Source organism: Chiloscyllium punctatum, chromosome 27 (genome assembly GCF_047496795.1).
Source record: "Chiloscyllium punctatum isolate Juve2018m chromosome 27, sChiPun1.3, whole genome shotgun sequence".
NCBI lineage: Eukaryota > Metazoa > Chordata > Chondrichthyes > Orectolobiformes > Hemiscylliidae > Chiloscyllium > Chiloscyllium punctatum.
The window spans coordinates 5,250,817-5,267,743 of record NC_092765.1 but is presented as its reverse complement, the minus strand read 5'-3'; the positions used below and the strand labels follow the sequence as shown (position 1 = coordinate 5,267,743).

Sequence of the window (16,927 nt, the reverse complement as noted above, 5' to 3'; positions counted from 1 at the left end):
GAGCACAGATTTAAAACCACACGCAAAAGGAGCATAACTGTAATAAGAAAAAACATTTTTACTCAGTAAGTGGTTACGGTATGGAATGCACTGTCTGGAAGTGTGGTGAAGGCAGGTTCAATTGGGCCATTATTTTTATTTAAATGATTATACCCTTGCACATTGTACAGTGGGAAAAGCAGGAGACCTCCTAATGCCAATGAAGATTGTTTGAAGAGACATTGCAGACACAAAGGGCCAAATGGCCTCTGTGACTCTATGAATAACTGTGAAATGGCTTGGGGCAGAGAACTCAATAAAACATCCCAAATGCTACACAAAAGTGAAATTATCTTAATCAAATCCTTGTTAATAGCATGCAGGTGGTAGGTGTATAAAATTACCTGAAGACAATAACCTATCTTTATTCTTCATCACTAGGCTTCATACTGAAGGACTTTTCCCTATTGATCAACTTATATGTCACATGGTATTGTCATAGCAATGTACAACACGGAAACAGACCCTTCGGTCCAACTCATCCATGTTGCCCAGATATCCTAGATAAATCTAGTCCCATTTGTCAGCACTTGGCCCACATTCTTCTAAACCCTTCCTATTCATATATCCATCCAGATGCCTTTTAAATGCTGTCATTGTATCATAGGAGAAGGTCATCAACATGGTGACAGTTCATTAATACTTTTACACTTCATCTTTGCCAGTAACATTTTCAGTTTCCTTGTCATCTTCCTCGCTGTGTTAACATGATCAAGGGTCAAGAAACAGGTGCAGTTTGTTAGTGCTGCTCAGACATGGTGCTCCAGCTGGTGGTGCTGTTGGAATCACCAACAACTCCTGCCAGCTCAACACCGCCACCTGCAGATACCAGGAAATAAACCAACGACAGGCAAGACAGACTGACAAGAATGATCCTCAACATTGAAAACTAAAGCTTGTGGAACTCAGCCAAGGTGAAAGATGAGTTCAAATCAGTTGCAAGATTAGATTAGATTAGATTAGATTAGATTACTTACAGTGTGGAAACAGGCCCTTCGGCCCAACAAGTCCACACCGCCCCGCCGAAGCGTAACCCACCCATACCCCTACATCTACATTTACCCCTTTACCTAACACTATGGCTAATTTAGCATGGCCAATTCACCTGACCTGCACATCTTTGGACTGTGGGAGGAAACCGGAGCACCCGGAGGAAACCCACACAGACACGGGGAGAACGTGCAAACTCCACACAGTCAGTCGCCTGAGGTGGGAATTGAACCCGGGTCTCAGGCGCTGTGAGGCAGCAGTGCTAACCACTGTGCCACCGTGCCGCCCAGTGGATAGAAAAGGAGAAGCAGAAAGTCACCAGTCCTGACTTCAATCTGTTGGAACACGTGCACATCGAGCATGGTCAGAGTCCAGCTCCCTTACAAACAACTCATCAACATGTCACCTTTAGCAGAAAAGGGAACAAAAGTGGAGGGATACAACAGGGAAAATGTGTTAGTTAAGCAATATGAATTCTGCAGAGTGTCACTTTTCAATGTGTTATTCTATTCATGATTGTGCAAGTTTCTTACCCAATGTTTGTCTTTAAAAAATATGGTTGAGAACCCTGGGAGATTTAAATATGGTATTATACATCTAATTCAATTGTACAAATCATAATACTGGGATTATGCCTCCCTCACTTGAAAAACCTGTTTGTGCTAATCCAGCACCTCAACATTCTATACAGCTGCAATTATTCAATGATAATGTCCTTCTCAGCCCAAGAGAGACATTTGTGGCACTAATCAAGATTATTTCAAACCTGCTGGGAGGGTCAGTGCAGACCTGATGGGCCGAGTGGTCTCCTACTGCACTGTAGGGATTCTGTGATTCTATTGTGTCAGACTAAGAGAAAATGTTTCTGTTTTTACACCACTGTGGTGAAGCTCACATACGGAGTTAAATATTTAAGTCCTAAAAATGGATCATTGCTGAAGGGAATATTAAGCTGTAGGCCTGGGTGGGAGAAAGCACGACAGTGGCACCAACCGAGCTCTTCGAGAGCTGGCCACAGTTACTTTGTGCTGAATGCCCTACTCCTGTGCTGTAATTGGTCATGGAGCCTCTGTTGCTGTGGCAGTACAATGACCCTGTTAATATTAATACTCTTTATTCTGTCGTGGGTCATTGGATGGGCAATAGTTAGCAATGCCATAGTTGCCCTTAAGAAAATGGTGGTGAGCTGCCTTCTCCAACCACTGCAGTCCATGTGCTGTAGCTAGACCCACATGGTGTCAGGGAGGGAATTCCAGAGAGGGAATTCCAAGATTTTGACCTAGCAACACTGAAGGAACAGCGATATATTTCCAAGGCAGGATGGTGAGTGACTTGGAGGGAACTTGCAGGGGGTAGTGTTCCCAAGTATCAGCGGCCCTCGTCTTGGGTTTAGAAGGTGTTGCCTAAGGAGCCTCAGTGAATTTCTACAGTGTATCTTATGGATGGGTACACACTGCTGTGACTGAACGTTGGTGGAGGGTGCGGACATTGTGCTTGTGCTGGTCGCTTTATCCTGGACATGCAGAAGCCTACATGACATGAAGTGGTTCAAGAAGGCACCAGCACTTTCTCAAGGGAAACTGGGAATAGGCAATAAATTTGCAATTTTAGTGAAGATTTGTAGCTCAGGTTGTAAGTTTGCTCGCTGAGCTGGTAGATTTGTTCTCAAACATTTCATCACCATGCTAGGTAACATCATCAGTGAGCCTCCAGTATTCCAGCCCACTTTCCATTTAAGTGTCTTGGTCTGTTGTGGTGGGTGATATCACTTCCAGTTCTTTTTCTGAGAGGTTGGTAAATGGAGTCCAAATCAATACGTTTGTTAAGGGAGCTCCGGTTTGAACGCTAGGCCTCTAGGAATTCCCGTGTATGTCTTTATTTAGCCTGTTCCAGGATGGATGTATTATCCCAATCAAACTGGCATCCCTCTTCGTCTGTGCGTCTGGATTCTAGTGATGGTTGTTCACGTCTTTTGGTGGCTCGTTGGTGCTCATGTGTCCTGGTGGCTCGTTTCCTGCCTGTCTGTCCAATGTAATGTTTGTTGCAGTCCTTGCAGGGTATTTTGTATATGATGGTCATTCTGCTGGTGGTTAATATGGAGTCCTTTAAATTCATCAGGAGCTATTTCAGTGTGGTGGTAGGTTTGTGGGCTACCGTGATGCCTAGGAGCTGGAGTAGTCTGGATATAATCTTCGAGATGTCTTTGATGTAGGGCAGGGTGACGAGAGTCTCTGGGCATGTTGTGTCTTCTTATTTAGGGCTGTTGTGTAGGAACCGGCAGACTGCGCTTATCGGGTACGTGTTGTTGCTGAATATATTGTACAGGTGTTTTCCTCGGCTTCTCATAGTTCCTGGGTGCTGCTGCAGCGTGTTGTGGCTTGTTTAAATAATGTCCTGATGCAGCTCAGTTTGTGGGTGTTAGGATCACTGCTACTGTAGTCGAGTACCTGGTCAGTGTACGTGGCTTTCCTGTAGATGCTGAACTGCAGCTGTCCACTGGCTCTTCGTTCTACTGTGATGTCTAGAGGTGCAAAACCTGCACCCACACCCCCTCCCACCCTCCATCCAAGGCCCCAAAGGATCCTTCCACATCCAGAGATTTTCCTGCACCTCCAAACACCTCATCTACTGTGTCCGTTGCTCTCTATGTGATCTCCTCCACATTGGGGAGGCAGGACGGCAAGTTGTAGAATGTTTCAGAGAACATCTCCAGGACACATGCACTAAACAACCCCCTGTTGCTGACCAGTTCAACTCCCCCTCCCACTCCCATTCCACCAAAGACATGCAAGTCCTGGGCCACCTCCACCGCCAAATCCGAGTCACCTGACGACTGGAGGCAGAACACCTCATCTTCCGCTTTGGGACCCTCTAACCACATGGAATCAATGTCGATTTCACCAGTTTTCTCATCCCACTCCTCCCACTGCATCCCAGATCCAACGCGGCACCACCTTCTTGAACTGTTTTACCTGTCCACCTTCCTTCCCACCTATCTGCAACATCCTCCTCTCTGACCTATCACCTTCACCCCCACTTTCATCTACCTATTTCATTCCGAGCTACCTTCCCTCCAGCCCCACCTCCTCCCATTTATCTCTCAGCCCCATTGGCCCCCCCTCCCATATTCCTGAAGAAGGGCTTATGCCAAAATGTTAACTCTCCTGCTCCTCAGATGCTGCCTGACCGGCTGTGCTTTTCCAACACCACACTTTCTGACTCCGACCTTCAGCATCTGCAGCCCTCACTTTCTCCATGTTTTAATTACTATTAAACTAACTCTCTGATGCTCAGACCTAAATGCCTACAAGTGCGGACTGTTATTCCTTCAGTTTGAGTTACTGTTAGAAATAATTATTTTCAGTGTTTCAATTGCTGTACATGATTTGGAATTGGGTATTCTGTTTGCAGGTTCCAGATCCCCTCTCAAGGGCACTTCACTGTCTGGGCAGAAAGCAGACAGTAGAAAGCTCATAAGTGCCCAGGCAACTGCCATGAGTAGTTGCTGCTGGGTGTTTACTGCTGACTACCAGATCCAGCCCATTGCTTGCAGTTTGTCAACCAGGTAAGTTGGCAGACTCACCAACAAATCTCCTCCTCACCCCAAAGACAAGTCTCAGCATGTCCCAATTCTTTACTGACTTATACTTTGTTCAGCTTTGCCTGTAAAAAGAATTCAATTCACCAGTGCCTTCACAACACAAAGCTTAACACCTGGCTTGGTATGGAACCACCCAGAATTGGAGATCATTTCCACACTTAAGATAGTCATTTTGAAGAAATCTACCCAAGTGACCCACCTAGCTCAGGCAGACTGACGGCCATCTCAAAATGCCTGGATGAGGAACAACATAGGAGAAGTAGGCCATTCAGCCTATCAAATCTATTCCACCATGGCTGATATGATAATCCTCATTTCCTACCTTTTCCCCATAACCTTGATTCCCCTACTCTTTAAAATCTGTCCATCTCAACCTTGAATCTCCTTGATGACCCAGTCTCTACAGCTCTTTGCAGTCAAGAATTCCACAGCTTTACTACCTTCAGTGAAGAAATTCTTCTTCATCTCAGTCTTTAATATTCAGCCCATTATTCTGAGATGATGCCCTCAGGTGCTAGGCTCTCCCACAAGGGAAAACTGGGATTTAGATGTTTCAGGTGGGATACAGAGGGATGTAAAAGAGGTGGGGGAGTTGTGTTACTGATTAGGGAGAATAGCATAGCTTTACTGAGGTAGGACACCCTGGAGAGCTCATCCAGCAAGGCCGCATGGTTAGAGCTCAGGAATGGGAAAGGTGTAATCGCTTTGATGGAATTGTGGTAGAGGCCAGTCAGTGAGAGAGGAACAGATATGTGGACAGATTAGATTTTAAAAAAAGTGTGAAAACTTCAACATTGTTGTGGTTGGTGATCGTAACTCTTCCAGTATTGGCTGGGAATAGCTTAGTGTCGAGAGCGTGGTGCTGGAAAAGCACAGCGGGTCAAGCAGCATCCGAGAAGTAGGCAAGAGCCCTTCATCAGGAAATAGCTTAGTGCCAGGAGTTTCTTGAGGGGAGGAACGATTTAGGGAGAAGGTGTGTGCAGGATGATTTTTTTTTTAAACAATATGTAAATAGTCCAACGAGGAAGGGAGCCATACTAGACCTGGTACTGCAGAATGGGCCCGGTCAGGTGATCAAAGTTTCAGTGGGAGAGCATTTCGGGAACAAAAACAAAAATTGCTGTAGAATCTCAGGAGATCTGGCAGCATCTGTGGAGAAAACTCACGAGTTAACGTTTCTGGTCCAGTGACCCCCTCCTCAGAACTAAAGGTGGCTAGGAAAATGTTTTTTTTCATACAGAGGAAGTGGGTGTGGGGTGGGGGTGTTAAGGAGTAAAGAACAGGTGGAGATAGAGCCCAAAGAGAGAGAACAGTTGCACAGACAAAAGAGTGGATAACAATTTACCTAGGAGGGAGAATAGCTGTCAATGAGGACTGTTAGTGGCTAACATTGGATTGTGTCTCATAGCAGACACAATGTGAACACAAGGCCTGGTGTGTGGGGGTTGGGGTAAGGACATAGGAAGGATCAAGCAGAAAATGAGGTGCTATTCTTCCAGCTTGCACTGAGCTTCACTGGAGCACTGCAGCAAGCCTGAGACAGAGATGTTTTGTCAGGGAACAGGGTGGGGTGTTAAAGTGTCAGGCAACTAGAAGCTCAGAGGCTCACTTTTGTGAAGCGATCACCCAGCTACACTTCGTTTCCCCAGTGTCGAGGAGACCACGCTGTGAGCAGTGAAGGAAGCGGACTAGATTGTGTGGAGTGAGGGTAAAATGCTACTTCCCCTGAAAAGTGTGCCTGGGCCATTGGATAGTGAGGAGGTGGCAAGTCATTGGACAGGTGTTACACCTTTGGTGGTTACAGGGGAAGGCCTCAAGGGGAGGGAGTGGGAGTGAAGGAGGAGTGAACCAGGATATCCCAGAGGGAATGATCCTTGTGGAAGTCTGATAAGGAAGGGGAGGGGACTTTGTATCTAGGGTGGCATCCTGCTGGAGATGGCAGAAATGGCAGCTGATGATCTTCTGGATGTGGATGCTGGTGGGATGGTAGGTAAGGACAGCTGTGGGGGGGGGTGCTATCACTGTTGTGGGAGGGAAGAGAGGAACAGCGACCATAATTACATGAGTTATTTATGGACAAGAACAAGAATAGGAGAATCGACGTTTTGGGCATAAGCCCTTCTTCAGAAATGAGGAAGGTGTGCCAAGCAGGCTAAGATAAAAGGTAGGGAGGAGGAACTTGGGAGAGGGGCGTTGGGAATGGGATAGGTGGAAGGAGGTTAAGGTGAGGGTGATAGGCCGGAGAGGTGGTGGGGGCGGAGAGGTCGGGAAGAAGATTGCAGGTCAAGAAGGCGGTGCTGAGTCCGAGGATTGGGACTGAGGAGGTCAAGGACCTGCATGTCCTTGGCGGAGTGGGAGGGGGAGTTAAAGTGTTCAGCCACTGGGCGGTTGGGTCGGTTGGTGCGGGTGTCCCAGAGGTGTTCTCTGAAACGTTCCGCAAGTAGGCGGCGTGTCTCCCCAATGTACAGGAGGCCACATTGGGTGCAGTGGATGCAGTAAATGATGTGTGTGGAGGTGCAGGTGAATTTGTGATGGATATGGAAGGATCTCTTGGAGCCTTGGAGGGAAGTGAGGGGCGGCCCTCCACCCTCCACCGCCCTTGAACCCCGCCCCTCCAATCGCCACCAGGACAGAACCCCACTGGTCCTCACCTACCCTCCCACCAACCTCCAGATACATTGTATCATCCTTCGTCATTTCTGCCAACTCCAAACAGACCCCACCACCAAGGATTTATTTCCTTCCTCTATCAGCGTTTCGGAAAGACCACTCCCTCCGCAACTCCCTCGTCAGGTCCACACCCTCCACCAACCCAATCTCCACTCCCAGCACCTTCCCCTGCAACCGCAAGAAATGCAAAACTTGCGCCAACACCTCCCCCCTCACTTCCCTCCAAGGCTTCCATATCCGTCACAAATTCACCTGCACCTCCACACACATCATTTACTGCATCCGCTGCACCCGATCTGGCCTCCTGTACACTGGGGAGACAGGCCGCTTACTTGCGGAATGTTTCAAAGAACACCTCTGGGACACCCGGACCAACCAACCCAACCACCCCATGGCGGAACACTAACTCCCCCTCCCACTCCACCAAGGACATACAGGTCCTTGGCCGCCTCCATCGCCAGACCATGGCAACACGATGCCTGGAGGAAGAGCGCCTCATCTTCTGCCTAGGAACCTTCCAACCACAAAGGATGAATGCAGATTTCTCCAGCTTCCTCATTTCCACTCCCCCCACCTTATCTCAGTCCCAACCCTCGGACTCAGCACCGCCTTCTTGACCTGCAATCTTCTTGCCGACCTCTCCGTCCCCACCCCCTCTCCGGCCTATCACCCTCACCTTAGCCTCCTTCCACCTATCACATTCCCAACACCGCTCCCCCAAGTCCCTCCTCCCTACCTTTTATCTTAGCCTGCTTGGCACACCTTCCTCATTCCTGAAGAAGGGTTTATGCCCGAAACGTCGATTCTCCTGCTCCTTGGATGCTGCCTGACCTGCTGCGCTTTTCCAGCAACACATTTTTCAGCTCTGATCTCCAGCATCTGCAGTCCTCACTTTCTCCAAGAACAAGAATAGTCTGAGGTGAAATTATTAAATTGAGAGAAGGCTAACTCGGACAATATTAAGCAGGAACAGGGAATATAGACAGGGTGTGGCTGTTTGAGGGTAAATCCACATCTGGCATCTGGGTCTCTTTTAAAGATGAATTGATTCGAGTCCAGGACAATGACAGATAACCATGACAAGATTTAGGAACCATAAATGACAAGAGAAATTGAGAGTCGGGAGTGTGGTGCTGGAAAAACACAGCAGCTCAGGCAGCATCTGAGGAGCAGGAGAATCGAAATCGAAATTTCGGGCATAAGCCCTTCCAAAATGTCGATTCTCCTGCTCCTCGGATGCTGCCTGATCGGTGTTTATCTAGCAGTACACTCTCGACCCTGATCTCTAGCATCTGCAGTCCTCACTTTCTCCCAAGAGAAATCGAGAGCCTATTCAAAAAGAAAAAGGAGGCAAATGTAAGGTTTAGGAAAAAGAACACAGATAGATCCCTCAAAAGAATACAAAGGAAGGAGGAAAGAATTCAAGCAAGGAATTTACAAGATTAAAAAGGGGCCATGAAATAAGTTTGACAAACAGGATTAAGGAAAATCCCAAGGCATTATATACACATACATATATGTAGCTAGACAAAGGTTAGATCCAAGGTAAAAACAATGACTGCAGATGCTGAAAACCAAATACTGGATTAGTGGTGCTGGAAGAGCACAGCAGTTCAGGCAGCATCCAACGAGCAGCGAAATCAACGTTTCGGGCAAAAGCCCTTCATCAGGAATAAAGGCAGTGAGCCTGAAGCATGGAGAGATAAGCTAGAGGAGGGTGGGGGTGGGGAGAGAGTAGCATAGAGTACAATGGGTGAGTGGGGGAGGAGATGAAGGTGATAGGTCAAGGAGGAGAGGGTGGAGTGGATAGGTGGAAAAGAAGATAGGCAGGTCGGACAAGTCAAGGAGACAGTTAGTGAGCTGGAAGTTTGAAACTAGGATGAGGTGGGGGAAGGGGAAATGAGGAAGCTGTTGAAGTCCACATTGATGCCCTGGGTTGAAGTGTTCCGAGGCGGAAGATGAGGCGTTCTTCCTCCAGGCGTCTGGTGGTGAGGGAGCGGCAGTGAAGGAGGCCCAGGACCTCCATGTCCTCAGCAGAGTGGGAGGGGGAGTTGAAATGTTGGGCCACGGGGCGGTTTGGTTGACCACTCACCCATTGTACTCTATGCTACTCTCTCCCCACCCCCACCCTCCTCTAGCTTATCTCTCCATGCTTCAGGCTTACTGCCTTTATTCCTGATGAAGGGCTTTTGCCTGAAACGTTGATTTCGCTGCTCGTTGGATGCTGCCTGAACTGCTGTGCTCTTCCAGCACCACTAATCCAGTAAAGGTTAGATCCACTCAAGGATAAAAGGAGGGAATTTATGCTTAGAATCAGAGGAAATGAGTGAAGTCCTTTATGAATATAGATGCAAAATATTCATTAAGTAGAAGGATATGATGGATAGTGAGTCTCAGGAGGGGTATCTTGATATTCTAGGGCAATATATATTAAAAATAAGGAGATGAGAGAGGCAGACTTTTTTTAAAAACACAGAAGGTGGTAAGTGCCTGGAATGTGCTGCCAAAGGAGATGGATGCAGCAGCAACATTTAAATGGCATTTTGACAGATACAGGGATAAGCAGAGAATTTTAAATTTAGAAAGGCATCATGTATTGGCACAGTCTTGATGGGCCGAAGGGCCTGTTTATGGAAAGCTCTTTGTTCTAACCACTGCCATTTGACTGAGCTTCAATCTCCATACATTGATCTTCCAACAAAATTCGTTATACTTAAAAGTACCCCATTGGCTACCATATACTTCAGGATGTCCCGAGGTCACAAAAGGCACTATGCAAATCAAACTCTTCTCTATTGTCCAGCAGCCATACCAAGCCAGATGCACATGTGATCAAGAACCTGGGTTAATTTTGTTACCTTCCAAGACAAGAGTGTGTTTTACTCTAATCCAGGATAAAATCAACAATATGCATTCAGATACAGATCATTCTGCTATACTGTGCATTTCGTCAGCGCAAATCAGCTATAACGCAATGGACAAATTGTGGACACTCTTAGTATAACACAAACTTTCTACTGAACAGGTATAGCTATCTTCTGCAGCTATCTTTCTGAAGCACAAGATTGCAGAGGAACACAAGTCTCACGGTATAGTAGTACGATCTATACCCTGAGAATGGGAGCAGCGCTATGTGACAGCCCTGCACTGGTTAATCAAGTGCTTTAATTAAACTCACTGTTGCAATGTTTAAAAGCATGCCAACCAATTTGAATTTTGCAAGATCCTGTCAACAAACGTGGTTCACGTCAGACAGCCTATCACTAACAATTGTTGGTTGAAGGATAAATATTTCCCAGCACAGAGGAATTACCAACATCCTTCTTTGAATGATGCCTCAGGTTCTTTCATTCCATCAGAGGGAGTAAACAGGTCCTTGCACTAACATTTCACTCCATCCTAACCAATGGCATCTCAGGCAGTGCAGTACTGAAACATTAGTCTGGCTTACGTGCAGAATTCTAGAGCGGGGCTTCAACTCCTATATTGAGACAAGGCAGCTACTTGAATATCTAACATGTCACTATAACCCAGATCCAGCCAGACTGGATAATTCCCTATTTCTGCCTTTGCCTGGCCCAGTGGTATCATTGCTAGTCTACTAATCTAGAGACCCGGGTAATATTCTGGGAACTGAGTCCAAGGCCCACTCTGGCAGGTGCTGGAATTTGAATTCAACAAAAATTTTGAATTAAGAGTCTAATAATGACCAAATTGTCATTGTTGGGTATAACCCATCTGGTTCACTAATGTCACTTTAGGGAAGGAAACTGGCATTCTTACTTGGTCTGACTATAAAACCACAGAAATAAGGTTGATTCTTAACTGCCCTCGGGGAGGTTAGGAACGGGTAATAAACCAAGATCACGTACTCACACAAATACAATTTTAAAAAGCAGATGGTGAAACATACAATCAATCATTGGCCCAGTGCTCCTTCAATGACTATGAACTGGCAAATAATTGAGAAACAGTTCTCTTCTTCAAGCAGTAGTGATCAATCACTTAAAAAAAAAGCTGCAGATGGTGGAAATCAGAAATAAAAAAAGACAAAGCTGGAGAAACGCAACAGGTCTGGCAACATCTGTGGAGACAGAAACAGAGTTAATGTTTCAAGTTTAAAGAAGCCAGAGCTGCCAGGCAGCACAGTGGTTAGCACGACTGCTTCACAGCGCCAGGGACTCGGGTTTCATTCTAGCCACGGGCAACTGTCTGTGCAGAGTTTGCACATTCGCCCCATGCCTGCATGGGTTTCCTGTGGGTGCTACCGTTTCCTCCCACAATTCAAAAGATGTGCAGGTTAGGTGAATTGGCCATGCTAAATTGCCCATAGTGATAAGGGATGTGTAGGTTAGGTGCATTAGTCAGGGCTGAAAAATGTGGTGCTGGAAAAGCGCAGCAGGTCAGGCAGCATCCAAGGAGCAGGAGAATCGATGTTTCAGGCATAAGCCCTTCTTTAGGAATGAGGAAGGTGTGCCAAGCAGGCTAAGATAAAAGGTAGGGAGGAGGGACTTGGGGGAGGGGGCGTTGGGAATGCAATAGGTGGAAGGAGGTTAAGGTGAGGGTGATAGGCCGGAGAGGGGGTGGGGGCGGAGAGGTCAGGAAGAAGATTGCAGGTCAAGAAGGCAGTGCTGAGTCCGAGGGTTGGGACTGAGATAAGGTGGGGGGGGGGGGGGGGGGGGGGGGGGAGGGGGGAAAATGAGGAAGCTGGAGAAATCTACATTCATCCCTTGTGGTTGGAGGGTTCCTAGGTGGAAGATGAGGTGCTCTTCCTCCAGGCGCCGTGTTGCCATGGTCTGGCGATGGAGGAGGCCAAGGACCTGCATGTCCTTGGCGGAGTGGGAGGGGGAGTTAAAGTGTTCCTACACGGGGTGGTTGGGTTGGCTGGTGCAAGTGTCCCAGAGGTGTTCTCTGAAATGTTCCGCAAGAAGGCGGCCTGTCTCCCCAATGTAGAGGAGGCCACATCGGGTGCAGCGGATGCAGTAAATGGTGTGTGTGGAGGTGCTGGTGAATTTGTGGTGGGTATGGAAGGATCCCTTGGGGCCTTGGAGGGAAGTAAGGGGGAAGGTATAGGCACAAGTTTTGCATTGCTTGCGGTTGCAGGGGAAGGCGCCAGGAGTGGAGGTTGGGTTGGTGGGGGGTGTGGACTTGACAAGGGAGTCGCAGAGGGAGTGGTCTTTCCAGAACGCTGATAGGGGAGGGGAGGGAAATATATCCTTGGTGGTGGGGTCTGTTTGGAGTTGGCGGAAATGACGAAGGATGATACGATGTATCTGGAGGTTGGTGGGGTGGAAGGTGAGGACCAGTGGGGTTCTGTCCTGGTGGTGATTGGAGGGGCATGGTTCAAGGGCGGAGGAGTAGGAAGTTGAGGAGATGCGGTGGAGAGCATCGTCAACTACATCTGAGGGGAAATTGCGGTCTTTGAAGAAGGAGGCCATCTGGGTTGTTTGGTATTGGAATTGGTCCTCCCGGAAGCAGATGCAGCAGAGGCAAAGGAATTGGGAATATGGGATGGCGTTTTTACAGGGGGCAGGGTGGGAGGAGGTGTAGTCTAGGTAGCTGTGGGAGTTGGTCGGTTTATAGTAAACGTCCGTGTTGAGTCGGTCGCCCGAGATAGAAATGGAGGTGTCTAGGAAGGGGAGGGAGGAGTCTGAGGCGGTCCAGGTAAATTTGAGATCGGGGTGGAAGGTGTTAGTAAAGTGGATGAACTGTTCAACCTCCTCGTGGGAGCACGAGGTAGCGCTGTTACAGTCATCGATGTAGCGGAGGAAAAGGTGGTGCCAGTGTAGCTGCGGAAGATGGACTGTTCCACATATCCGACAAAGTCCTCCCTTTCTCCACATTAGTCAGGCGTAAATGTACATTAATAGGGCAGGAGAATGGGTCTGGGTGGGTTACTCTTCGGAGGACTGGTGTAGAGTTGTTGGGCCGAAGAGCCTGTTTCCACACTGTAGGGATTCTATGGGTTCTGTGTTGGATTTCTCCAGCATGGTCTGTCCTTATTAATGGCCACTCACTGTCAAATGTAAAACTAACTCCATCTCCAATCAAATGACCAAGATTCAGTGTTTCAAAATTCTAAACAATCCTGTTACAGCATTTACTAATTCAAACTAAAAAAAAAACTGTTTTCTTTAAACAGCTCAAATCCTATAAGAGCGCCTGCTGTGGGAAGGAGTCAAAATTGAAAACCCCAACAACCTAATGGCCAGTTTACAACTCCTACTTCGTACACATCCTGGGGCTATTCATTCAATACGTTCATATCGGTTTGGTAACAGATAAGCAGGACTACTATCAATCATCATTCCACAATCATCCAATCCCAGTTCGAACATGCATTATCATAAACTCCAGTTTTTTTCTGGGCTATGATGGTGGATGGGAGGAGTGGAGGTAATAGGATAATATTTTATTTTGTGATTTTAATTTGACTGGAGACAAGACTGAGCATACGGAGTTGTATTCTTTTACTGTTTACTCTGTCAACATTTAATCATGCCTACATAAGAGATCAGTAAAGTGGATCAGTAAATTGGCTGAATGACTGGTTTACCACGCAGAGAGACACCAACAGTGTGGGTTCAAGTCCTACACCAGCTGAGGAATGTCCTTCTCAACCTCTAACCTGTTTGAGCTATGGGGAGAGGCTGAATGTGCTGGGGCTTTTTTCCCTGGAGTATTGGAGGCTGAGGGTTACCTTATAGAGGTTTATAAGATCATGAGGGGCATGGATAGGATGAATAGCCAAGGTCTTTTTCTAAAGAGGAAATAGGTTAAACGTGACAGCGGAAAGATTTAAAAGGGACCTGAGAAGCAACTTTTTCACGCAGAGGGTGGTACGTGTCTGGAATGAGCTACCAGAGGAAGTGATGGAGGCTGGTACAATTGCAGTATTTAAAAGGCATCTGTTTGGGTATGTGAATAGGAAGAGTTTAGAGGGATATGAGCCAAATGCTGGCAAATGGGACAAGATTAGGTTAGGATATCTGCTCGGCATGGACTGGTCGCATTGAACAGTCTGTTTCCCTGCTGTACACCCCAATGACTCAATCAGGTCCATTGCTGCAACAGCTGTTCATAGGGAGAATATTGTATTATGAAACATTTCATTCTGTTAAAGGCCAGCATCGGCTGTACAAGACAGATCTATTAAAAATGTCTGATCCAAATAAAATGCACTAATGCTAGCCAAGTTATATGTGCAAATTCAATAGCATTGGTTACAAAACGGAAGGTGTGTCTATCCAGGTTTGTCTTTGCATACCTTTATCAGAATGTTCTAGAAGACCTGAACTCACCAAGGGACAAACCTTTTGTAATTTGAGGGGCGATGTTGCACCCCATAGACATCAGTATTCTGCACTGATAATTGTGCAGTTGAATTTGATAACACAGGAAGACTGCACAGTGCCTGTTGCCAGCTACAATTATCCAGCTGTCCGTAAAGTGGGTAGGCAAGGGATCTCTGCGCTCCCAAACCCCTAGATGGTAGCTTTTTAATTAGGAGCATACAATACAACTCCTTGCCAGCCTCTTATTGTCTTATCCTCCAACAGCTTGAAGCCACAAAGTCAGATTCTTCCTCATACCAAGTCCCATTCACCCATCAGCCCTGCATGCTAACTCTCGGTCGAGAAAAATGTTGATTTTAAAATTCTCACTCTTGTTCTCAAATTCTACCGTGGCCTTGTCCCTCCAGCCAACAATCCTCACGATATCAGAACTCCTCATGTCTAAGAGTCATGGAGGTCTACAGCACAGATAAAAGGAGCTTTGGCCTATTGGGTCTGTGCTGACACCCACCAATTTTATTGTTCTGTCACTGGGACCCATGCCTTCAGCTGCCAAGTCCTGAAATTCTGGAATTCTGATCACAAAGCTCTCTCTCTCTCTTTGAAATGCTATTAGTTCCAGAAGGCTTTTGGCCAATTGCCCTAATAATTTTTGTGGTGCGGTATGTAATTTTGTTTTCTAGTGCTCTTGTAATGACCTTAAAGTTGCATCACAAAAGCACTAAATAATTGTCCTGATGCAAGTCAAGAGGCCTCTTATGAAAACTCAAGGAAATGCAATCGATACCTTTCCTTCAATAGCTCCAAGGATACCCAAAACACAAAGCTGCGATGCCTCACCACGCATGCACACCACTTCTGGAACACTTTCATTGCCCCAATTGTAATTAGCTTCAAGTTTCATTTCCATTTGCCTTTTTGCAAACTTGTTTTAATTATCACAGGGATCAATCTCACTATCCCAGCATGACTGCATTGAAAATGACTCCCTAAGGTGAGGAGAAACAGGCCAGTAATACAAGAGCTGTTAGATTTCTGTAAATCCACCCTCCCTCGTGCCTTCATTGTACAGGAACAGGATCACCGACATCCGATCAGCCCCACTGGAAACAAGGTCAAACTCAAATGTCGTGTTACAATCAATTTCCCCCACGTCCCAACTCCCCGCAGTTACATGTAAATGTTGGACCGTCTGTCCAACAATTAATCTGAGAAATCGCCCTTATAATACCCAACATTCAGCAGCAAACGTTGTCAACCGAGGTGGGCGTGACCCAATTAATGTGGCAATATAGACGCCCCTTGAAACAGCACATTGCAGCAGCAAAATGAATCGTTCTCATATTATAAACAGCAGACTCAGAGAATGTCTGTGGAGAGAGATGTTCTCTCTCTAGACGCGTGTGTGAGAGACGTAGAGAGAGAGAGCTGGATAAAGAGGGGAGGAGAGGTATTGGAGGGGTAGTGTAGCCCCTCTGTCGGTGGAGGCTGTACTTACTAGCATGGTCTGCAGGATGTGCTCACTCCTCTCTCGGACATCAGGGAAGGGACAGCTCCGTGAGAGCCGGAGCAGGAGCAGGAGGAGCTGCTGGAGCTGGAGCTGGTCCCTCGCCTCTAGCCCGGGCGGCGGCCGCTGCTGGTGATCAAGGCAGGCGTGCACGGTGCGGGCTGCTCGCTCCATCGCCGCTGCCCGGTTGCCCTCCTCCCGGCTGCAGACCAATTCTCTCCACTTGCGGAGGTCTCCGGGCGGCCCCGGCTCCAAGGCGGCAGCAGGATCGCCTCTGTCCAGGGACATCGCGGTGACAGGAGCCGCCGATGCTGTAGGGCGAGCCGCTCATTCACACTCCGTCATTGATCGGGGGGGAAACTCTGTAACAAAACTTCAGAAAAGTTTCAAAAACTTTTTCTCCCCGCTCCACAGCCACCTTCTCCAAGTTTACTGTTTCCAACAAATATAACACACGCCTGCTGAATTGTGGCACTCTTTTTAAATAGCTCCACTGCTTCAAAATCGAAACTATATATTTTAAAAAAATATTTTCGCTAGAATTCCGTCCCGCAGCTGACGCAACTTTCACAACTGGTTACGGGAGAACGGATCCACGCATACCCAGCCGGCGCGATGGCCTTCGGGAGTTGTAGTTCGGACCGGGCTCCCGCCTATATCTGTTGCGGTTGCGAGGACTACACCTCCCGGCGTGCGCCGCGCCGGCCCACCTGGAAAACACGCCTTCCAGAAGTTAAAAAAAACACCCAACACCAGGTTATAGTCCAACAGGTTTAATTGGAAGCACTAGCTTTCGGAGCACTGCTCCTTCATCAGGTGGTTGTG

General features: G+C 47.3%; 1 protein-coding gene across 2 annotated transcripts in view; it reads right to left on the bottom strand.

The window, feature by feature from the left end:
• The window catches only part of sesn2 (sestrin 2), a 75,920-nt gene extending 59,233 nt beyond the window's left edge, over positions 1-16,687 (bottom strand). For both annotated transcript variants that reach the window (XM_072547960.1, XM_072547961.1), the window contains exon 1: positions 16,094-16,687. In XM_072547960.1, the coding sequence (XP_072404061.1) occupies positions 16,094-16,390 (297 nt within the window). In that variant the 5' untranslated portion in view covers positions 16,391-16,687. The remainder of the gene's footprint in view (positions 1-16,093) is intronic.
• Positions 16,688-16,927: the final 240 nt, after the last annotated feature.